This window comes from Nematolebias whitei, chromosome 5, assembly GCF_014905685.2.
Source record: "Nematolebias whitei isolate Nwh7 chromosome 5, NemWhi1, whole genome shotgun sequence".
Lineage (NCBI taxonomy): Eukaryota > Metazoa > Chordata > Actinopteri > Cyprinodontiformes > Rivulidae > Nematolebias > Nematolebias whitei.
In genome coordinates this window covers 53,892,053-53,917,650 of record NC_056502.1, presented here as the reverse complement: position 1 = coordinate 53,917,650, position 25,598 = coordinate 53,892,053, and the positions used below count along the sequence as shown (strand labels likewise).

At 44.4% G+C, this 25,598-nt stretch overlaps 1 protein-coding gene across 1 annotated transcript in view; it reads right to left on the bottom strand.

Moving 5' to 3' along the window:
* Positions 1–25,598, bottom strand: part of LOC119409580 (cytochrome b5 reductase 4) — a gene marked incomplete at its 5' end in the record, with an annotated part of 139,489 nt that overhangs the window by 4,644 nt on the left and 109,247 nt on the right. Inside the window, 1 exon segment of the mRNA XM_037676482.1 lies at positions 1,005–1,166. Coding sequence (XP_037532410.1) covers positions 1,005–1,166 — 162 coding nt within the window.

The following is a 25,598-nucleotide window of genomic DNA, read 5'->3' as shown; positions in this document are numbered from 1 at the left end:
CTATATTAAGGCTGGAAAAGTATTGATTGTTTAGGATTTCAGAAGAACTTGATAAAGAAAGGTCTGAAAAGTTTCATCTGCACAAACCACGAGACTCCTGAAACAAAGACCAAAATATATTTGTATACCCAAAATGCACAGCACCAGTGAGAAAACCAAACATTTCTTATGGTGGCACTTTCAAGGGGATTGGTGACGCAGAGGTTAGAGAAGGTGGGCCAGCAATAAGGAGATCGCCAGTTCAACTCCCGGTACAGACAACATGAAAATGTGAGTGGTAAAGGTGAAGCACCCACACCTGCCTCTACCCTCATTTGCCCCACTCTGGGCCCTTGAGCAAGACCCTTAACTCCCACCAGCTGCTATCCCGGGCACCCCAGATGGCAGCTCCCTGCTCCACACAGAGTTCTGTGGTAGCTCGGTGGTCTGTGTTGTCAGGAAGGACATTCAGTCATCCCACAACTTAGTTTGCTATGGCGACCCCTGATGAAGGGAGCAGCCGAAAGAAAATTTAAAAAAAAAATCTTATGGTGGGACCTTCACAGTTCTGTACAGAAACCAACTCCCCAAACCTTTGTTGCACATTGCACAGGGTCTTATTATTATTTTTGTTCTTGTATTTAACATTGACAAACAAACAAACATACAAAAAAATATATAAATATATATATTTGGATAAACTGAATTAATGCTAGAAAGAAGTGTGGGCCAGAATTCCTCCACAACCACGTTACACCATTAAAGCACTGCAGAAAACCACTACTGAGCGTTATGGCTGCTGGACTAAGGGACACGTCTTTCATCTTGTTTTTGTGTTTTATAAATAGGATGGAATCTGCAGAGTGGTTTTGTTCACTTGAAATTAGATTATAATAATTTTAGTACCTGGTAAAAACCTTGGAACTGAACAAGTGTAACTTCTTTTACTATAGTAATTCCAGATGTGATGGAACTTCAGTGTAGCTCCCATCACATCTGTATGGATAACGTTATTAATGTTATACCCTGTTGTTAGCTCTGTGAAGGCTGAAGGACCACACACACAAACGTAACATCTGGATCCATCTGGTCTTATGAGGAGCTCACTCAGCACCATCTCGTCCACCCGGCCTGTCCTGCCAGTCCAGTTGTCAGATGGCTCAGAAAGGATGTACTCCACCTGAAACCTAACACACACACAGAGCATGAAAAACACAGCTGAGATGACATTCTTAAACATGTATGGCTTCTAACCCCCACATTAAAAATGTTACCAAAACCGCCTTCTACCACCTGTGTAATATCACTAAGATTCGAAACATCTGGTCTAAAAATGATGCAGAAAAACTGGTCCATGCATTTATCATGTCTAGGATATTGCTACTGTTTACTATCTGGATGTCCAAAAACTTCTTTAAAATGTTTTCAGCTGATCCAAAATGCTGCTGCCAGAGTCTTAATGAAAGTTGATAGGAGAGATCATATTTCTCCAGTTTTAGCTTCTCTCCACTGGCTCCCTGTCAAATCCAGAATAGAATTCAAAATCCTACTTCTAACCTACAAAGCTTTTTTTTTTTTTTTTAGAACTTTTTATTAACAACATTAAAACACATAATGCTTCTGCTGCTCCTGAGCCGCCCTGTCTCCACACATGGCCAGCGGAAGTAGTCTTTTTATTTAGCTCTAATTAGAACCTCAAGGCCACCTGTCAATCAATCCATTATGCGTGTCATCAACTGACCAATCGGCAACCTCAATTCATCCCGAAGGTAAATGCCCCTTACCTGCAGACATGCAGCCCATGGTCTGCAACATGGTCCCAACAGCTTACTCCAAAGTGGAACAAACCAGATATGTTGGTGCTAAAATGGTCTCTTTGGCACGCCCTCTTAGCAACAACATAACTGGTTTGTTCCACTTTGGAGTAAGCTGTTTGGGGGAAGAATCAGTTTTGTGTTGTGTGTTTCCTTGACTGATGAAGCCTTCTGGATGGAAGGTGAAACGTTTCAGCACAAAAAAAGAAACTGTCCAGATGACCTGACTGAAAATAGTTGGATTGTATACATGGACTATTGAGCATGGACTTTCTTGGTATTGAACCAGTTTGACATGACTGTCGACGAGGGAGAGGGCTGGCACCGGAGGAGGGGGCGTGCCAAAGAGACCATCTTAGAACCAACATAACTGGTTTGTTCCACTTTGGAGTAAGCTGTTGGGGGAAGATTCAGTTTTGTGTTGTGTGTTTCCTTGACTGATGAAGCCTTCTGGATGGAAGGTGAAACATTTCAGCACAAAAAAAAAGAAACTGTCCAGATGACATGACTGAAAATTGTTGGATTTGATAATGTTTTTATAGAAAAAATTCCTGAATGTTGTTCATACTGTTTTAATGCTACATGTTCGTCTCTTGACCCTACAACTGGGTAAGGTTATAGTAGACCTAGCCCATTACTGGAATGTTCAAGTTCAACTTCAAGGTTCTTTATTGTCATTTGCATCACATGTGGTACATGAGGAGGAACAAAATTGTGTACTCAAGGTCCCAGTTACACCCCAAAATAGCAAAAATATAGAGTATAAAAAGAAACAATACCTAAGGATCTAAGATATACAATAAGATATACGCTAAACACTAATAATGTAAAATAATATGGTATATTAAGCAGCAGCCCAAACATGACTTTGTAGTGAGTAGATGGGTATACCATACCATTTTATTTATAGAGCACTTAAAACAGTGACAAGGCCAATCAAAGCGCTGTACAGACAGAACAACAGACAACACACAAAGCAATATACAAAATAAGGTGAATCAGAATATAGACATAAAAACGATGCAGATAATAAATATGACGACAAACCAGTGTGGAGCATACAAGTTCAAAACACAGATCATCTGGTGTCGAATGCTACTGAATAGTAGTGAGTTTTTAAACAGGACTTGAAAACAGAGAGGGAGGGGGCCTGTCTGACAAGCTCAGTTGGAAGAAACGTGATTCAACAATCATGCTTACATGATTGTTAAGTTTCAGGGAAGGGCCCATTATCACTCCCAGATTAGTGACTCTTTGTTTTTCTGACAGGGTTAGAGCGGAAAGGTCGATGCAGTGGTTTGTGACCGTGTCGTTGGGAGGGAACAACATGACTTCATAGTTCTTTTCTTTGCAACTTAAGAAATTTAAAGCCATCCAGTCCCTGATGTCAGCCAGGCAGTCGAGCAGAGGTTGAATAGAGCATGTTCTATTGTGTCTTAGGGGTAAGTAAATTTGACAGTCATTGGCGTAGAAGTGAAACGGTATGTTGTGTTTCTGGAAAATAGCACCAAGCGGCAGCAGGTATAGAGAGAATAGGAGGGGACCCAGGATGGACCCCTGCGGAACCCCCCATTTAAGCTCTGCTGCTGCAGAACTAAAATCCTTGATGGAGACACAAAAGGATCTGTCAGCGAGGTAGGATCTGAACCAATTGAGGGCTGACCCTGTGATGCCCACCCACTGCTCCAACCTAGCAATGAGGATCTCATGGTCGATGGCTGTAAGGTCAAATAGGACAAGCAGCACAGAATCGCCAGTATCTGTTGATAAGATGATGTCATTAAAAACCTTCAGTAGGACAGTTTCAGTGCTATGGAGAGGTTTAAAGCCAGATTGGAATAGATCTAAGATAGAGGGACCCTGCAGGAAGCACTTCAACTGGGACTCAACTATTTTCTCCAGTAGTTTAGAAACAAATGGGAGTCTGGAGACAGGCCGGAAGTTGGAAACGACTGAGGGGTCAAGGTATTTTTTTTTAGGAAAGGCTGGACAGCAGCATGTTTAAAGGTTTTTGGCACCATGCCAGTGGATAAACTACTGTTTACTATATCAAGAATGGACGGACCTAGAGTAGAAAAAACCTCCTTTAGTAGTCGAGGGGAGACCACATCAAAGGGGGAACCACAAGGTTTCAAGCTGCACATGACCTGTTCTAGAGAAGATAGTGATGGGTTCAAAATGGTCAAATGGAGCTACAGATTGAGGTGGGATGGATGGGTCATGAGTTGGAGGGGAAATGAGAGCCCGGGTGGTTGCAATTTTTTCCAGAAAGAAATGTAGGAAGTTCTCACACAGCTCAGTCGAGGCTTCCAGAGGTGATGGTTCAGTGAGGTGGAGAATAGAGTTTAGGGTAGAAAAAGGACACGTGGGTTGTGAGAGTTTGGGGTAATTATATCAGAGAAGTATTTGGATTTAGCAGTTTTACTGCTTTCTGATAACGGCACCAACTCTCTTTCAGTATTTGAAAAGAGACCTACAGCCTGTCTTTCCTGCATTTGTGCTCCGCCCTCCTGCATTGCTGCCTAACGGCCTTGGTGACATCATTCAGCCAAGGTTCTGCTCTGAGTTTTGATTTTTTTAGTTTTAACAGGAGCGACATGATCCATAGTCTTTAAGCAGACAAAGTTGAACTGGGATGTCAGCTCCTAAGTGGTAGCGAGAAACACCGGGGGCTGAATTACTATTTCAGAGTTTTAAGCATCTGTGAAACGTGTGGCAGTGAAGTGGTTAATGGTCCGGCTACTACATGCAGGAACGCACGGCTTAGGAATTAGATTGGGGAGGGTGAACTCAAACCTGACTGGCATGTGGTCTGAACAAACATAATCACCAATTTCAAGATTACTAAAAGTCACATCACGAGTTAAAACAAGGTCCAGTCTATGTCCACACTCTTGGGTGGGACCGTTTACATGCTGAGTTAGATTGAATGAGTCCAATAAATCTAAAAGGTCCTTAACCAAGGGCTACTCCTGACAGCCCACATGCAAATTAAAGTCCCCAATAATGAAAACATGCTCATATTTTGGTGTGATTTCAGCCAAGAAATCAGAAAACTCATTTATGAAATCCTTAGATCGAGGTGGGTGGTAGACGAGCGCACATAAAGTCGACGGCGAATGGCCGAGTTCAAAGACGCTCAGCTCAAAGCTGGTGCGGGAAACTGGGATAGGCAGCTGTTTACAGTCAAAAGTTGGTTTGAATATTGTTAATAATCCACCACCGCACTGGCCTGATGGCCGCAGTGTGTTAAAATACAGACAGTTCGGTGGCAATAATTCCGTCAAGTCGCTGGACTCACCCGGAGACATCCAAGTCTCTATGATGCAGAGAAAGTCCAAATCGTGCTCTTGAAAGTAATCCCTGAGGATAAGTTTTGTTGGTAACAGATCTTGCGTTGACCAAACACATCCGGATACTGTCCAAAGTGGACCCAACAGCAGTGGAGTCCGGGCACGCCGGAAGCTGGCGATGGAAACCATGACCACCAGCTGGAGAGGAAGATGCAGCGCGCAGGGCTTTAAGCTTTACCAGCTGCCCAGCCCGTTTTCCCCGGCATCTGTAGCGATATCTCCGGGCAGGCAGTGAGGAGCGCAGCGGAGGTAAACAGGCATGTCACATATCACCAATTAAAGTGGCATTACGATAATTATCCTGGTTAAAGATTCATGAGTCTAACAGCCTCAGGGTAGAAGCTGTTCCTCAGTCTAGTGGTTCTACACTTAATGCTCCTCAACCTCCTGCCTGAGGGGAATGGGGCAAAAAGTGTGTGTGCTGGGTGAGTGGGGTCCTTCATGATGCAGGTAGGGGTGGGTACCTTTCTAAAAAAAAATCAGTACCGGTACCAGTGTCGGTATCTTCACTTCGGTGTCGGTTCCTGGACGATTCTTTTTTCGGTACAAAATTTGTAATTACTATTAATTCTAACAAAAAGAAAATTATGTTACACATTATAGTACAAATTGTGAGTTTTATTTTTTAACTTTGGTATTTTTCTATGCCAAGCAGTTTTCTTACATAAAAATAAACAAATAATTTTCAGGTCAAAAGAACAGTTTCAAACCAGTGACATGTCAGTGTCTAATGCTCACTGCTACACACTGAGGACCTTTTCACTGAACAGTTTTTATTCAGAAACATCAACATGTCTGTTTTCTCTGGACACAAACAAGATGCTCCTGGCTGATGGTGTCTCCAGCAGTAGAACATGTTCACTCTGAGGCTGTAGATGATGCTTGTTGCACACACAGATACCTGGTTGTCAGTTTGACATATTGTCCCTCACATTCCACCAGCAGGTCACTGGATTCAATGAGGTAGGGTTGATGCAGACTTCTGCACCTCTGTATCTCTGCCTGAATCTTCTCTGTGATTCTCTGAGGTTTAGGGCTCTGATCATCTCCCTAATTGACATGAGAACAAAACATCAACAATAACATGGTTGTGTTATTATTGATCAAAAACATTATCTAGGTTGAGAGACAAAAGTTTAACTGGTCAACAACATCCTTTACAGCTTAACTTACCTCCACCATGCAGCTCTACTGTAGTTAAAAGCAAAAAACTTTTAACAACAAAGTTTGTGACTGTCCTGTGGCCCCCACCTCACTTTTCTTTTGTCTGTCTCTGCCCTCTTCACATCAGGGTCAGAACCTCCTGTGAGGAGAACATAAACAAATGGTGAACATTAGTGAACTGTTTAAGCAGCTGACTGGATGGATGAGCACATTTTTACAAGCTTTATCTGTTACTGTCACTCTTTAGTTAGCTTCAGATTTTAGCTAGCTACGTAGATAGCCATAAAATAAATTTACACACTAATATCTTAAAGTTAGCGTTACATGGATCGTAGTTTAATTCACTGCAATGCACGTGTTAAGTTGCAGTAACGTTAACAAACTTAAACTTACCAGCTGAAACAAAGACACAGCTCCATCCTCGGAGTTCTTTGATGAAGACAAGTCCGGTCCTGGAGATAATGAACCAGGCTGTTCATGCTCTCTAAAACTCACAGGATGACTTTAATGCTGAGAGGAGGAAGAGGGGGGAGGCTGCTGTCCTCCTCTCTCCTCGCAGAAAAACACGAAGCAACTTTCTGCTCATAAATTGAAGCCGTTTGACAACACGCGCTGCACACGTCAACCCCGTCTGTGGGCATCACCAGCACCATAGACATACATTATACATAGATTAGGTGCAGCAGCTCTATACTGCTCTTGGTGTAAACATGTAGTCTGTTTGTCACATGTCTGGTGTTTTACCTGCCTGTGTGCTGAAACCACGTGACGCGTTACAGCCAATACCAAAACTTGACACCGAAAAAAGAGTGACGTTTCAATCCATACACCGACCAGTGCAGTTCGGTTAAGAACCTTGGTTCGGTACTCAGCCCTAGATGCAGGTGACTCTCTTCCTACATCTAGAGGTGTAGATGTCTGTGATGGTGGGGATGTTGACTCCAACAGTCTTCTGTGCAGCCTTCACCCCTTTAATTAGGTATTTTAAGTTACTAATAAACACGATGGATGATGATGATATTACATTATGATAGGGCATTGGTAAGAAGCAGTTATTATAATTGTTTCAAATTGGTTAGTGATTTTTCTTTCCTTAAAGGTAAACTTACTGTGTTTCTTAGACTGTGACTAGGATGTGTGAGAGAAGCGGAGAGCGGAGTGTGCTCTATTCACACAAGGAGAGCTGTTGGTCAGGCTACTTCTGGTTGTGCCATTAACTATAAAATAGTTATTGAATAGTTTACTTATGTAGGTAAAACTAGATGTTAAACAACCCGTTAAAATTAGGGCTGTAACAACAAATCAATAAAATCGATAAAAATCAATTATTTAAAGTGTTGGCAACAAATTACATTTTCGGTTAGTTGGGTTGCGCCATAAATGTCTTTCACGGCACTGTGGAGCCATTTTGTTCACCTGCAGTGCATTGTCAATGCTGACTGATTGAATAAAGTTTGAAAAAAAAAAACCTCTGCAGCGCGAGTTGAACAGAGCGAGGGGAAAGCAGCGCAGAGTCTGTTTTCAAAGGAAATTAAATCAATTTTACAAATGACCGATGCAGAGAAAACTGTTCCACCCAAGTCTTCAACAGTGTGGGAGCTCTTCACAAAGATAAAAACTGTGCAACATGCAGCTTTGAAAAGTGATGACACGACACGGGAGAACCACGCTGATGAAACGTAAACATGTCGGAGTAATGGTAAATGGTAAATGGACTGTACTTATATAGCGCCTTTCTATCTTATTTCAAGATACTTAAAGTGCTTTACAACAATCTGTGTCCTCATTTACCCATTCATACAGCTCTATACTAGATCTCTACAAAGATAATTGAACAAATCATTCTAAAGAGACTAATCAGAGCTTTATCACATTCATACACTGATGGGACACACATCAGAGGCTATGTGGGGTTCAGTGTCTTGCCCAGGGACACTTCAACATGTGACTGCTGGTGGATTAGAACCCCCAACTCTTGCATTGGAGGCCGACTGCTCTAACCACTCAGCCACAGCCGCCGAGTCAAGGGAGCTCAGCACATGTCTCACTCCCAACTCATGTGTTGCAGGTGAGTCTCTACAATTTAACACATTGTTCTGTTTCCAAGTGAGAAAACGTAACGTCAGTCTGTCTGGTAGATGAAGCTGTTAGCTTGTTTGTTTATTTATCTGATTAATGGCGGTGATAGAGAACATGTGTTACTTTTTATTTAATTTAATTGGTACAAGCAGTGTTTAAATGTGATTTATAAATAAATCTAACACAAAGATAATAATTTAATGATTAAGCTTCAACTTTTAATTTGCTGGCAAAGTCTGAAGACACTGCAGGTATGGCAGGATGAATTGCATTTAAACAGGAATTAAAGTAATTTATTACATCTACTCAAATGTGTGTAATTAAGTATTTTATATATATGTGTGTGTGTGTGTGTGTGTGTGTGTGTGTTTAATTGTTCTTTTAGCTACTTTTGCCTGAACCTAACACTGTAAGTGAAACAAGGCATTTCTTGAGTTGCTGTAAATTATAATATAATTCATATTTACTCTCTCATTCCAGAAAACAACAACAAACAACAACATCCTTCATGATGGACAGACATCATGGACAACACAGCAGCAGCTGTCTTCACTGAAACATCCTGAACCAGTCTTTGCCGTAATGTATTTTGGGGTTTAAAAGCCACTGGGACGTTATGTTTAGAAAATAAACGTCTCAGTTTCTCTGATACTCCCTCAACATACGGAATGACCACTGGTCTGGGTCTGGGTTCCTCCTTTTCACCTGTTGGCTGACTGGAGTCCTGTTTGGGTTTCTTCTCTGCTTTCAGGAAGGCCCAGTTAGGATATCCACATTGCTCTAGAGCCTGTCTTGTGTGGGATTTCTCCTTCTGCCTGGCTCCTGAGCTAGTGGGGACGCTGTCTGCTCTGTGGTACAGAGTCCTGATGACTCCTAACTTGTGCTCCAAAGGGTGATGGGAGTCAAACTGACTTGCAGTTTGACTCAAAATACATTACGGCAAAGACTGGTTCATCCCAAAGATCCAGTCCCCCGGCACAAACAGAGTAATGTTGTGTATGCTGTTCAGTGTCAGGAGGGTGATCAGTCTTACATCGGGGAAACTAAACAGCCACTGGCCAAAAGGATGGCCCAGCACAGAAGATCAACATCATCAGGCCAGGACTCTGCGGTCTACACTCATCTCCAGGCCAGCGGTCACTCTTTCAGGGATGAAGATGTTCACATCCAGGACAGAGAGGAACGATGGTTTGAGAGAGGAGTAAAGGAGGCCATCTTTGTGAAAAGAAATCGTCCATCATTAAACAGGGGTGGAGCCTCCGGGTTCAACTGTCCCCCTCTTACAATGCTGTGATTGCTAGTATCACTCAGCCCTCTGTGAACAGTAAACAGCCATCAGTGTGCTAATGATCCATTGTTAGGCTGATGGTCCTTCTTGAACATGTGATCAGCTGGTTTTGGTTGTCAGCAGCAAACTGGTTGATCCACTCTGAGAAGGTGCTATTTAAAAGAGACTGAGCTGAATACAGCACCTCAGACTGAGGAAGTCTCTCGGACGAGAGACGAAACGTTTCTACATTTTTTGTTGATTTGCTTTGTTTTGTTTCTTTTGAATGTCCAGAGGACCAGATTTAACTTTTTTAGATTTTTCTACCTGGATTATTGAGCATGCATCAGGATATCCTGTAGCCATGTTTCTGCAAAGAAGATTTCAATTTGAGGTTGATTTGTGTCTTCTGTAAATCACAAGATGAATCCCTCGAATATGTTTTTTCATGTCATTACAAAGTGTTTGGTCAAACATCAGAAACTGGATTAATCTCAAACTTAACATTCCTTCTTTTCATGCTGATGACATTTTACTTTATGTGGATAACTGAAGCTCAGCTTTCTCTGATGACATACATATAGTCGTACTTATAACAAAGTACCACATTCACTGTAGTAAGAGGAGGGATAATAAGCCCTCCTTCCTGTTTTATGAACGATTTTAAGTCATAATATTCTTCATTAAGTAGATTAAAACTCTGCAAAACTGCTAAAATGATCCCACAACAGATAAATCATATTCAAAAAGTGTTCAATACAAAAACAACTGGACTTTATTTGTAACAGAAGACGTTTCGCTCCTCATCCGAGGAGCTTTCTCAATTCAAAGAGCAGAGAGTGAGAGATACAGGTTATAAGGCTGAGTGAGATAAGACACACACACACATAAGACACACACACACACACACACACATATTTATGTAGATTGGCAGTTCACACCTAAAACCTAAAACAGTAGGTCTTTGTTCCTCTAATTCACAGACGAGGCCCCTCTGTTCCCATCAGGTGTGAAAACCGGCTGGGAATCTGTTTTAAAGTTGCATTATATGTTTTTGAAAGTGGAAATCTGAGGCCTCCTCCTCTGTTAAGAGACAGCTTTTCTCTTTTTACATAAATTGCTTCCTTCACCCCCCTCTCAAACCATCTGTGTTCTCGGTCCAAAATGTGCACATTTTGGTCCTCAAAAGAGTGTCCCTTATCTGTGAGGTGGAGGTGAACAGCTGAGTCTTGTCCAGAGGAGGTGGCTCTCCTGTGTTGAGTCATGCGTCTGTGAAGAGGCTGTTTAGTTTCTCCAATGTAGAGATCTGGACAGTCCTCGCTGCACTGGACCGCATACACTACACCACTCTGTTTGTGTATGGGTGTCTTGTCCTTAGGGTGGACCAGCCTCTGTCTGAGAGTCCTGCTGGGTTTGAAATGTACTGGGATGTTGTGTTTGTTGAAGATCCTTCTGAATTTCTCTGATACTCCAGCAACATAAGGGATGACAATGTTTTTACGTCTGTTGTTCTCCTTTTTCTGTTTATTAGTGTGTTTTGTAGATTTCCTCTCTGACTTGACAAAAGCCCAGTTAGGATATCCACATGTTTGAAGAGCTTCTTGAACGTGTTTCAGTTCCTTTTCCTTCCCTTCTGTCTTTGTAGGGACGCATTCGGCCCGATGTTGTAAAGTTCTGATGACAGAGAGTTTGTGTTCCAGTGGATGGTGGGAGTCAAACAGAAGATACTGGTCTGTGTGGGTTGGTTTCCTGTACACTTGTCACAGTTTACACTCTGTTTTTCCTTTTATTTATCACTCTGTTCACTGTTTGATATTCTTCTCTGCTCCTCTGGTATTTTCCTCTGCTGCTTCTGACAGCCTGCTGCATGTCACACCTCTCTCTCTCTCTGATTACTGCTGATGGTCTCCACCTGTTTCTGGGTGTATTTATACTTCCTGCTTTCTTCACTCTTTGCCAGATCAACTGCTTGCTTTTGTCACAGTTATCCAGCGTTTCCATAGTCTCACAGCTCTTTGTATCTTGACCCACGCCTGTTTCCTCGACCACGTTTTTTGCCTGCTCCTTTTTGTGCCTCAGCCCTTCAGACCTTGTTAATGACCTTTGCACGTTTTTGGATTTCGCCTTCGCCTCTCCCTTTTGGTACTGTCGCCTTTTCGGATCCCGTTAATGAACTCTGCTCGTCCTCGACTACGCCTCTGGATTCTCCTTGGTCCCTTCAGCTCTGTGTCTCTGCTGAGCAGCCCCCGACAACAAGAAAGGTTAGTGTTTTTCCAGACCGTCTGTATTCAGATAACTGTTGTTATTCTGTCAAAACACTAACCTCTCCTCTGTATCGTTTTTGACACAGTTCCAGCTCTGGACCCGAATCATCAGAAGCTGTTTATTCATTCAATAAACATTTTAAAACCATTCTGAGTTTGTGTGTGGGATCCTCTGCCATCAGATCCCTGACAGATTGATCTGGCCAAATTATGGATCCTACACCGGGCTCAGAATGGCGCTCTGGTGTGGAAGGTGCCATCAATAAGTTAGAGTCCGGCATGAACAAAATCATAAACATGATTAAGACTCTTACTCCTCACTCTGACCCTCAGGACTCAAGTCATGTCGGCAGTCATGCACATACTGGAACCACGAGCAAACCTCTCCGGGAACCACGTTTGACACCACCAGAACTGTTTTCAGGGGCACCGGACCAGTGCCGACCATTCTTAACGCAATGTGAAATTAATTTTCAGCTCCAGCCCTCAGCCTTCCCCTCTGAACGTGCGAAGGTGGCGTATACCGTGTCCCTCCTGTCTGGAAAGGCTAAGTCTTGGGGAACATCTGAATGGCAAAAAGACTCAAGGTACTGCTACTCTTTTCTTGAATTCTCTAAAGAGCTGTGTAGAGTTTTTGACCCCATCCTCCCAGAAAGAGAGGCTGCTCGTAGACTGTTTACATTGAAGCAAGGTAAACGAAGAGTTACTGAGTATATTATTGATTTTCACGCTACGGCTGCTAGTAGCAAATGGAATGAAGAGGCTTTAACTGATTCTTTTTACCGAGGACTTAACGAGGAGATCAAGGACTACCTGGCAACCAAGCGATACCCAGACTCACTGAAGGACTTGGAGGATTTGGCGACAAGGGTGGATCTGCGCTTGATGGAGAGGTCTCGGGAACGAGCTGAAAGGGTCAGCAGAACTTCAAGACCCCTCGAGGAACCAAGAGAGGTGCCCAGACGACTTACCCTGGGACCTCCCTCTCCACCACATCCACCAGAAACATCACAAGAGGAGCCCATGCAGATTGGACGCAGCCGCCTCACCCCAGAGGAACGGGAGAGGAGACGTCGACATCGGTTGTGTTTCTACTGTGGCCAAAATACTCACAACATCTCCAACTGTCCGTTAAAAGACCAGACTCAGCAGAGAAGAGGAGGCTCCTGCTGAGTCAGACCCAGAACCTTGTAATCTCCTCACCCTTCACTTTTCCTGCTGAGCTGTCCGCTCCTGGTAAGACCTGCACCTCCACAAAAGTACTCATCGACTCAGGGGCTGATTCTGAGTTCATGGACCTTCAATTTGCCCGAGAGCTAGGAATAAAACTGTTAAAATCCCCCAGACCACTGTCCATTGTTGCCTTAGATGGTCACCCTCTTCACGACTCTTCATTAATTTCTGAACCTGTGACATTAATCATAGGAGGTAATCACAAGGAGACTTTACAGTTTTTTATTATCAAATCTCCACATTCTCCTGTTGTCCTAGGGGCCACATGGCTTTCAAAACATAACCCACACATCAACTGGCAACAGAAGGAGATCGTGGGGTGGTCTGATAACTGCTTAGCATCTTGTCTTTTCGATGCGGTTATTCCCTCTGTGCCCAGGGACAATATTGAAGAGACTTACCCAGACCTTTCTAAGGTTCCCAAAGAATACCATGACCTAAAGGAGGTTTTTAATAAAGTCAAGGCCACCTCGTTACCACCCCACAGGTCTTACGACTGCCCTATTGACTTGGCCCCTGGGTCTACTCCCCCTAAAGGGGCCCTGTACGCCCTATCTACTCCTGAACAAGAAGCCATGCAGGAGTACATCAAGACCTTGCTTCAAGCCGGCATCATCAGACCCTCTACCTCCCCAGCAGGAGCTGGGTTCTTCTTTGTGGGGAAAAAGGACGGATCCTTAAGACCCTGCATAGACTATAGAGGGTTAAACAAGATAACCATAAAGAACAAATACCCTCTCCCTTTAATGTCATCCGCCTTTGACCTCATCCAAGGCGCTTCCGTCTTCACCAAACTTGACCTCCGTAATGCGTATCATCTGATACGCATCCGTGAGGGAGATGAGTGGAAGACGGCCTTCAACGCACCCAATGGTCACTACGAATATTTGGTCATGCCCTTTGGTTTGACCAACGCCCCAGCAGTGTTCCAGTCTCTGGTCAATGATGTCCTAAGGGACATGGTCAATCAGTTTGTTTTTGTTTACCTTGACGATATTTTAATTTTTTCCAAAGACTTAACATCACACAAAAAACACGTCAGATCTGTTCTCACCCGGTTACTACAAAATAATCTATTTGTCAAAGCTGAAAAATGCGATTTCCACCAGTCATCCACATCCTTTCTCGGTTTTAAGATTTCACCAAACTTGGTTGAAATGAGTCACGATAAGGTGTCTGCGGTACTAGATTGGCCAGTACCCAAGGATCGGAAACAGCTACAGAGATTCTTGGGGTTTGCCAACTTTTATCGTAGATTCATTAAAGACTATAGCCTCATTGCTAACCCCCTCCATGTTCTCACCTCCTCTAAAAAGAGGTTCCTATGGACTGAGGCAGCTAATGCAGCCTTTAATAAATTAAAGACTCTGTTTTCTACTGCCCCTGTTCTCCATACCCCCAACCCCGAGGTACCATTTATCTTAGAAGTAGACGCGTCTAGTGTGGGCGTGGGGGCAGTTCTCAGCCAACAAAACGAGGAAGGAATTATTCACCCCTGTGCTTTCTTCTCTAGAAGTCTATCACCAGCTGAACGGAACTACGACGTCGGGGAACGTGAACTGCTCGCTGTTAAGCTGGCGCTGGAGGAGTGGAGGCACTGGTTGGAGGGCGCCCAGTTCCAATTCCAGGTTTGGACCGACCATAAAAATCTCGAGTACCTTAAGTCGGCCAAACGCCTCAACCCTCGACAAGCCAGGTGGGCACTTTTCTTTTCTCGTTTCAACTTTGCACTCACCTATAGACCCGGTCACAAGAACACCAAACCTGATGCCCTCTCTCGCATCATGGAGGAGGATTCTTGTTCCTCGCCCCCTCCCACCGGGGAGTTTATCCTCCCGAACTCTGCCCGCCTGGCTGTCACTCAATTGGAACTGGACCTGCGACAGGCCAACCAGTTGCACCCTCCTCCAACCAACTGTCCCCCTGACCGATTATTTGTACCCCCTGATTTTATTCAAGAAGTCCTCAAGTTTTACCACAGCTCCCGCCTAGTTTGTCACCCTGGTTTTTCTAAGACTGTCTCTTTAGTTCACGCACAGTTCTGGTGGCCCACGCTAAACCAGGACGTGCGCTCTTTTGTTTTATCCTGCCCTGCCTGTTCCCAAGCAAAATCCTCACGTCGTCCCCCTTCTGGTCTCCTCCGTCCCCTTCCTATCCCGTCACGCCCATGGTCCCACATCAGCCTTGATTTCATCACTGGTCTTCCCTCCTCTGCTGGCAACACCGTCATTCTGACGGTCGTTGACCGGTTCTCCAAAATGGTCCACCTGGTCCCCCTTCCCAAGCTCCCCTCAGCCAAGGTCCTGGCTGGGATCATGTCACGTGAGGTTTTTCGCCTGCACGGTCTGCCAACGGATATCGTTTCTGACAGAGGACCTCAGTTTATCTCTAAATTCTGGAGAGAGTTTTGCGACCTCCTGGGGGTCTCCATTAGCCTCTCCTCTGGCTTTCATCCCCAGACGGATGGTCAGACGGAGAGGGCGAACCAGGAGGTCGAGGCCAAGCTGAGGATCCTCTGTCAGAAGGATCCCAGCCAGTGGTCCCCCAACCTGTCCTGGGTCGAACACGGCCTCAACACCGTCCCTTCATCTGCTACCGGTCTGTCCCCGTTTTATACTGTTTTTGGTTTTCAGCCCCCTCTTATCACCCTCCAGGAATGTGAAGCCCAAGTACCCTCTGCTCACCAGTCAGCCTTACGCTGCCAACGCATTTGGCGGAGAGCAAGACGAGCCCTCCTGGAGACCTCCGCAGCCTACGTTAAAGGGGCTAACCGGCGGAGGTCTCAACAACCCACTTATCAGGAGGGTCAAAAGGTATGGCTCTCCACCAGAGACCTCCCATTAAAAGTAGACTCACGCAAACTTGCTCCCCGTTTTATTGGCCCTTTCCCCATATCCAAAGTCATCAACCCAGTTTCTGTCCGCCTATCTCTACCCAAGTCCATGAGAATCCACCCATCTTTCCACGTATCCAAGATCAAGCCCTTCTTGCCCTCCCGTTATCACCCCGCCCCAGAAACCCCCCCACCCACCCGGATCATCGATGGGGCACCCGCCTACACCGTACGTCGACTCCTCCGTTCCAGGAGATGGGGCCGAGGAGTCCACTATCTGGTCGACTGGGAGGGATACGGCCCAGAGGAACGCTCTTGGGTCCCCTCCCGTCACATCATCGACAAGTCCCTCATCAAAGACTTCCATCGTCTCCACCCGGACCAACCTCGGGGCGCGTCAGGTGTCACGCCTTAAGGGGGGGATCTGTCACAGTTTACACTCTGTTTTTCCTTTTATTTATCACTCTGTTCACTGTTTGATATTCTTCTCTGCTCCTCTGGTATTTTCCTCTGCTGCTTCTGACAGCCTGCTGCATGTCACACCTCTCTCTCTCTCTGATTACTGCTGATGGTCTCCACCTGTTTCTGGGTGTATTTATACTTCCTGCTTTCTTCACTCTTTGCCAGATCAACTGCTTGCTTTTGTCACAGTTATCCAGCGTTTCCATAGTCTCACAGCTCTTTGCATCTTGACCCACGCCTGTTTCCTCGACCACGTTTTTTGCCTGCTCCTTTTTGTGCCTCAGCCCTTCAGACCTTGTTAATGACCTTTGCACGTTTTTGGATTTCGCCTTCGCCTCTCCCTTTTGGTACTGTCGCCTTTTCGGATCCCGTTAATGAACTCTGCTCGTCCTCGACTACGCCTCTGGATTCTCCTTCGTCCCTTCAGCTCCGTGTCTCTGCTGAGCAGCCCCCGACAACAAGAAAGGTTAGTGTTTTTCCAGACCGTCTGTATTCAGATAACTTTTGTTATTCTGTCAAAACACTAACCTCTCCTCTGTATCGTTTTAGACACAGTTCCAGCTCTGGACCCGAATCATCAGAAGCTGTTTATTCATTCAATAAACATTTTAAAACCATTCTGAGTTTGTGTGTGGGATCCTCTGCCATCAGATCCCTGACAACACTTCAATGTTGAGGCTGTCCTCTCTCTCCATTGTTGCCAATCTCTACATGGAGGAAGTGGAACAGAGAGCCCTACACTCCTATGAGGGAACTAAGCCAAGCCATTGGTTCCGTTATGTGGATGACAACTGGGTCAAAATCCAAGCCAAGGAAATAGAAGCGTTCACCAGACACATTAACTCGGTCGATAACAACATCAAGTTCACCAGAGAGGATGCTAACGACAACAAGCTGCCTTTTTTGGACTGTTTGGTTCAAATGGAGAGAGAGGACAGCCTCACACCTGATGGGAACAGAGGGGCCTCGTCTGTGAATTAGAGGAACAAAGACCTACTGTTTTAGGTTTTTAGGTGTGAACTGCCAATCTACATATATGTGTTTGTGTGTGTGTGTGTCTTATCTCACTCAGCCTTATAACCTGTATCTCTCACTCTCTGCTCTTTGAATTGAGAAAGCTCCTCAGATGAGGAGCGAAACGTCTTCTGTTACAAATAAAGTCCAGTTGTTTTGTATTGAACGCTTTTTGAATTCATCATGTCCTGGATGACTGAGAATCTTCACCAGCATAAAAACATATTGTTTTAATTAAAACAAGAAGGTTCTCAAGAAAAAAACCTGACGGTCTTGTCAGCAGGTAAGGGGCATTTACCTTCGGGACAAATTGAGGTAATCGATTGGTCAGTTGCTGACATGCCTTCTGGATTGATTGACAGGTCGTGCCGTGGAGGATCCGATTGAAAAAATTAAAAACAAAACACGAGAGCTGCAGCAGCCGCGCTAGGAGGAGGCGGGCGGTGCAGTGCAGCAGTGTCTCTGTGCAGCGCAGGGCTGCAAGTAAAGCAGGAGATAACCAGATATTTTGCTTGTGCTCTCACTGCCCTGGGCCCCTTAGAGATTGTGGGCCCCTGGGCACTTGCCCAGTTGCCCACATGGTTAATCCGGCCTTGCTCCCAGACCCTCCCAACCAATTGCCCCCCCAACCACACACATTACAAAAGCTTCTGACACCAATGGTCACTGCTTTGTTCAAGCCAGGAGGCATTGCCATTCCTAAAGGGCATATTCTAGAATCACCCCTGATGTAAGGTTATAATTACATAATTTTAATAATAATAGGTCATGATCTAAAGTGGGCCAGTCCGAGGCATGAAACTCCAGAGCTGCAAATGAGTCCCACTCTGGCCCTGATTCAAGGTCCCAGTTGTACCCCAAAATAGCAAAAATATAAAGTGTAAAAATAAACAGAATATAAGGATCTAAGCTCTACACTATGACATATGTTTGTACCTGTTTGTATTTGTAATTATTTCTATATTAACATGTGTTTTTTTTGTCTTTCCTCCTATAGAAAGTACACCTGGACCTGTCATTCTGTGTTTGTCTGTTGCTCCTTCCTGTCCTCTCAAACCCAGCTGATTGAAGTAGATGGCCGCTTGCCCTGAGCCTGGTTCTGCTGGAGGTTTCTTCCTGTTAAAAGGGAGTTTTTACTTTCCACCGTCTCCTTTGTGCTTGCTTAGAATGGGAGAGTGTGACAAAGTGAACATTCAACACAATCTGCTTTACTAATTAACTTTTTATGTATGTGAATGTTTCTGTTCAGTGTCCTGAGACAACATCTGTTGTGATTTGGCGCTATATTAATTAATTCATTCAACTTTTATTTAGACAGGTTAATCCCATTGAGCCTCGAGGACTCATGTACAAGAGAGACCTGATCTATAAAAAACTTAATAGAAAAAAATTGAATTGGATATGTTTTTAAACAGATTTTAATACTGCATGCTCAATTGATGGCATACCACTTTTTGACTTGAGTTTTTGATTCTTCAGAATTCTCCTTACTCCTACAACTCTTATGGATACATACACAAACTAAAATTCAAAACATGTGGATCGTTGTCTGCTCAGTGCGTCTCTCACTGCTGTAAGATCTATGTTTTGTTTTTTGTCACTTTCCCTATGAATAAAAAGAGTGCACTGCTGCACTTCCACACATTTAGTTATATTTTAGCTTAAAATAATTTCTTCCAAACTGGAAGTTGATTTTCACCAACATGAAATTCTTTAGAAACATAAAAATTCATGTGTGACTATCAGAGTTATGTACCATTCACAGGTTTAATAATTTTTCAGATCTGGCCTATAGTTTTTACACAGTGACTGTTTGTCTGCCTCAATAACTCAGGAGTCAGGGAGTGACAGACAGGTGTGTGGTAACCATAATGGGTCACTGGCAGCATCTCTAACTCTTGTTTTTATCTTGATTATCTATACACTACTAAAGTTCATATATAATGATGTGGGCTTGTTTTCATAATTTAAATGATTAAAGCTGATGCACATTTAGGAACAGGCTACTTTCTTTATGCTTTCCCCTGCATGAAGGAGGGAGATGAGGAAGACTGGGGACCTTACAGTCTCCAATCTCCCTCAGGTTTCCTCTTCTAAACAGAATGCAGTCAGCCTGTGTACTCCTTCCTCCACTCTTATAGGTCATTCTATGTTCCTCCCTCTTTTGGAAATAACTATTGACTACAGCCATTTCCATTCTATTGGCAAAATCCACCACCATCTGTCCTTCCTGGTTTCTTTCCTTGACACCAAACCTACCCATCACTTCCTCATGCTCTGTTTCCTTCACCAACATGTCATGTCCATTCAGGTCTGCTCCTATAACACTGGTTACGTATTGTAACCCCAGATTCTATAAGTGTAAGCGTAGCCCTTTAAAAACTGTCGCTAATGGGTTTACCCGCGCGCAGAGCGCCAAACACTGAAAACTTCTAGTCCACGCCCACCTGCTGTGTGGGCCCCACCCAGTCCGTTATAAATTTAATCTGGACCGGAGATCGACTTCCAAAGGCTTACTCTTTTTCTTCAGCCAGTGAGGCCCAGTTTTTAAAGGGCTACGCTTACACTCATAGAATCTGAGGTTACAATATGTAGCCAACATTCTATTTCGTGTAAGCTACACCCTTTAAAAGCTGTCACTATTGGGTTTGAAGGGCAGAGCAGGATATGGTCCATGCCTCACTGCGTCTGTCCGAGAACCATCAAAAACAACCTGATATCCGCCTAAAACCTCTTTCTTTATTCAAGCGTAATGACGCACCATTGACCCATGTACCTTGTGCGTACTGGATTACAGGCGTGCAACTTTTGTGCCTGATCTTAACTGAAGGAATGTTTTATTCATATCAGACAATAGAGGAATAAGAAAAGGAAAAATGTCTAAAGAGGAAGAAGGAATATTCCTGTTTGAACGAATAATCGTAGAAAAAAAAAAGTCCATTAATAATGACAGAGCAAGGCTGTGTTGTTTTATTGTTTGTTGTTTTTATAGGTTTTTTTTATATATATAGTTGTGTGATTGTGAAAAAATCACTCTGACATAACTCTGAGAACTGAATGTGTCAGCAAAGAGCTGGAGACATCTCGTAAATAAAAACGGATGAAGGGGGTCGGTGATGACCATGAAGCCACAGAGCAGATGTCCTGCACAGACACCCCTCTGTGCAGAGCTGTGGAGGTAGAAATCCCTCTGGTGGAATGAGCCCTGAGTCCTTCAGGCGGTTGAAGGCCAGAAGAACTATAAGCTTGTGATATAGCTTTACATAACCAATGTGACAGATGCTGGGAAGATAAAGGCTGACCCTGTGATCGTTTTCTGAAATGTACGAACAATTGTTCGGATTTATGCATCGCGGCTGTGCGTGTCACATAACACCTGAGTACGCGTAATGGACAGAGCAGGTGAAACTGTTCCTCCTCCGTAGTTTTATGGGGAGGGGGACAGAACCTGTCCAGCGTAATGACTCTGGACCTGAACGAACTTATGCTTTTGGGTATAAAAGCAGGATTTGGTCGGAGTTCTGCTGAACTCCCATCTCCTTGAATTCTGAAACAACAAGGAGCGATGGACAGACCTGACAAGTCGCTCACTCTTTTAGCTGATGTCAGAGCTAATAATAAGGCTGTTTTGAGTGACAGATACTTCAAAGGTATCTGGTCACGGGGCTCAAACGGATTTTTAGTGAGCACACTGAGAACAAAGACTAAATCCCACTGTGGTGCCAGGGCGCGCGTCACTGGCCTGAGCCGGCACACACCTTTCAGAAACCGTTTTGTTAAAGGGTGATTGAAAACTGTTCTATCGTTGAAACCTTCATGACAGGAAGAAATTGTTGCAGCATAAGTTTTAATTGTGCTGAAAGCTAAGTTTCTGTCCAACAGCAGCTGCAGGTAGGATAAAATGCAGCCCAGGGGACATGAAGTCGGGTCCACCTCCTTTTCTAGGCACCATCGCTGAAAAGCAGCCCATTTAGAAGCGTAAACAGCTGTAGTGGATTTTGCGCGTGCTCCTTGGATGGTACATATTACGTCTTTGGAAAAAAACACATTTTTCTAAGCATTCTCGTTCAGCAGCCAGACCCAAAGGGGCTGACCTATTATAGGGGGGCTCCTGATTGCTCCTCCCGCCTACAAGAGCGCATCCTCTCTCCACAACAACTTCCACGGTTGACCCGTCAGCTGTTGCAGAACCGGGAACCATGAGGTGTTCATGTGCTCTGGGGTGATCAGAATCATTTTCCAATCCTCTTCTCTCACCCTCTCCAATAGTGCTGATATTAGGGGGAATGGAGGGAAGGCATAAATCAGCGTCTTTGGCCACGGTTTGTGTGCAAACACGTTCACTCCCAGTGGTGAAGCATCCCGTGGATTTAGAGAGACGAACAGGGCGCGCTGAGAGTTTTCCTGAGTGGCCATCAGGTTCACCTCTGCTCTCCTGAACCTGCTCCAGAATAGCGAGATGAGATCTGGATGAAGAGACCAATCTCTGTCCAGAGGGCCTACTTTCAACATAATACCTATTCCTCTGTTTAGAACGCCTGGGATATAAACTGCTCTGATCGAACGTAAATGTGTGCGTGCCCAGCAGAGCAGTTTCCTGGCTGCGTTCAGCAGCTGAGCTGAACGCACGCCCTCTTGGCGATTTATGTACACCGCTGTGGTTCTGTTGTCTGTGTGGATCATCACGCGATGACCGTGAACCAGTGGGGCAAAATGTCTGAGCACTTTCCCAACTGTAATTCCAAAACATTTATGTGACAAGACGTGCTGGCCGGCCACGCACCTCCTATCGTTTGTGACAGGCAGGTCCCTCCCCAGCTGGAGAGGGACGCGTCTGTGAACACCGACGTGAATGACTTCACTTTGCCCAGGGGAACTCCCTCTGACAGGTTCAGGGAATTCCCCCAGTGGTTCAGATCCGCTCCCACAGATGGGGGAACGGAGATCAGGTGCCGTTTGTGACATACAGGGTCGACTTTCAGTCGATTGAACAATCTTTGCAGGCAGCACATAAACACTAACCCCAGCGGCACCATAACGTGAGCTGCTGACATAATTCCTAGCAGTCTCATGACTGTCAGCACTGTTACTGTTCTGAGGGGCCAGACGAACTGAAGCAATGATGTCAGGGATTCCCACCTCTGTTCTGACAGGGCAGCTGTCATGTTCACTGAGTTTAGATTCACTCCAAGGAATGTAATTCGCTGAGACAGAATTATAGAGCTCTTCTTCCAATTTATTGTGAATCCCAGATGAGACAGATGATTCACTAAAACAACCGTTCTTGTCTCTGCCTCTTTTTCTTGACCGAGATAACAGCAGGAGGTCGTCCAGATAAAACAGGATTTTATCCCTCTCGTTCGAAGCGGCTGGAGAGCTGACTCCATACATTTTGAGAACATGCGTGGGGTGAGTGTGTATCCAAATGGCAGACTGCTGTACTGAAAACAGGCCCCCTGAAAGGAAAAACAGAGGAATTTTCTGTGTTTGTTTATTATCAGAATGTGGAAGTATGCATCCTTCAGATCTATGGACACAAACCCATCCCCTCGTGTCACGTATTCGAGAACACGTTTCACTGTCAGTATGTAGAAAGGTCGTTCCATGATGAATTTGTTGAAGGCAGACAGATCCAGAATTGGTCTGAGGCCTCCCGACTTCTTCGGAACCATGAAGTACCGGGAGTATAAACCGGCTTCCTCCTCTCCTGGGGGAACTCTGGAAATCAAGTCTTTTTCCTAACCTCGCCCCACCAATGCCGTGCGCTGCTTCCTGACCGCACCAGCGTCAAACGCGCGCTCCTGCGGCAATCCTCGCTTAAGACTTTGCAGGAATGAGGGCGCGCACACACGACTCTTCAGGGCATGTCGGCTCATACGTGCACCCGCTCCCCAAGCGTTTACATGGAGCAGCGGCATACAACGTGAGCACAGCACAGATGAGCTGCGTCCCGCAACATCAGCAAATGCACAAACGATTTGCATGCGCGGGGGCGCGCGTTTGTTCTTTCTCCTTCAGCGCGCACCAGCTCACATCAGCATGCCTGTAAGTTCACAGCATAAACGCGTGCCCACTTTATAACTTTTGTAGTGAACTAAGCCTCAGGTCAAATCTGGCCCTGAGGGCCTTCCTGGGACAAGAACTGTCATTTCATTGATTTGAGTCCAGAAACACAAAATCAAGTCCATCCAGAGACTTTCTAAGTGTGTCCTGCACTGATCAATTGAAAGAACACTCTCTTTTTTATTATCATTACTATTTTACAAATGTCTTGATAATCAAAGTGTGTTTAGTTCAAACCATTTTAAATGTTGAAGTGAACTACTCATTTTAAATCAACTGTGAAACAGTATAAATGATTTTTAATCCTCATTCAAAGTAGAAATCTAGTTAATGTCTGTTACAGAGTAATTATTCATTTTCTTAATCTTCTATCTGAAATGAGCAAGTTGTAAGTCGGTCAAACGTCGGAGACAAACGCAAACAAGTTTGTTGGAACGAACTGTCATGTTTTTAAATCCTCTCAGACGTAAATAGAGAAGCTGGCACCTGTTTCCTCCCAACTCACCTAAACATTTCTCTTGTCTGTCTCAAAAACATTTTCTGTCTGTTCCAAAACATTTTTCTGTTTTTCTGACTTCTAGTGACCTCTTACGTCATAAAAAACACACCCCTGATTAGCTCTTTCAGCCAATCAGGACTTCCCAAATGAACCGGAAACAGAACTCTTTAAATGTCGACACTTCCTAGTTCCAACCAGTGCGGTGGGAGAGCAGTTCAGTTCGGAGGGCAGAACCGAACAGAAAAGTTGCTGGAGAGAACAGGAGGTTCCAGACATGATCCGAAGTTCTTCCGAGTCTCGTGGGAATTATGGAATCTTCCACATCTGAGTGGAACTCTGACGGACTTACTCCTCATGTGAGTCCACCCTTGGGGTGAATGTGTGTCGAACGAAGTACCGTCACTACTTCGGACGATTCTCAGCTGTTCCTACGGAGATGCTGGAAAGGTGGCGTTAAATGGACCTCCGTACCAGTGGAGACATCTTCTACAGGTAAAGAGTCGATTTCCACTACCTAAGTGTACCGAGGGGAAGCTGGGATCGAATGGAGAGTGCCATTCTGATACCGACACATATTCCCTCATCCATCTTTTCTCTCCATTTAAACTTCATTTCCCATCTTTAAAACTCTTCTATCTTGCCAGTAAATCATCCAGATATTTTCAGAAATGTCTGTTGTAAAGCTTAACCCAGATACCATGGCCGTATGGTTTCTGACTGTAAAGCTAATTAATTAAGCTGTTGTTGAAATCAATGTTGCCAAATTAATGTAAATGTTTGATGTTAAACTTTGATTCTGTTAATAAATGACCGCATTCATTTGATGGGTCAAAGAAAATTAACGTCTCATTTAATCGTTCAATGCACGATATTATTCAGTCCAGAAAAATGAAAGAATCCGTTTAATTTATGGATAATATATCACAGATATATGTTCATCTACACTTTATAAACGAGTGGCAATCAGCGCACGCTCCAGAAGGATAGGCGAACCGTTTTCATCAGGGGATTCACGCTGCAGTACAGCTCAAATCCCGGTGCGGAGGAACTCTAGTGATGTTTTCTGTAATTTCTAGAACAGATCTTGTCCCCTCTCGCAGAAGCTCAGGAAATTCTGAATAAAATGTAATTTCCAGAGTCTCAGAAGGAGAGGAAAACACAGGGTTCCGCTCTTGTCACTCCCTGGTCCCAAATGAATAAAGAATTTAATAAAATTTTGTTTTTCTGACTGTATAACCTGTGATATAAAGTGTTTTTGGTACATGTTATTGTAAGTCACCCGAGAGGCCTGAGGAGGAGGCTTCCCCCCCCCCCCCCCCGCCCCATCTCGAAGTTTCTCACAGTTTTTCACGCTATCTCGAGGTTTCTCACGCCATTTTGAAGCTTCTCACAGTTTTTAGTCCAGGTGGGCATGTTTTGTTCACTGGGAGATGTTCTCACGTGATGCAGAGGGTGGAAAGTTTTAAATAAAAAGCACTCAGAGAAGACACAAAGTTTGTTTTCTCAGTCATCCAGGTATATAACAACAAAAAAGGTTGAATCATGTCATCTGGACTTCGTTTTTTTTTGTTAAT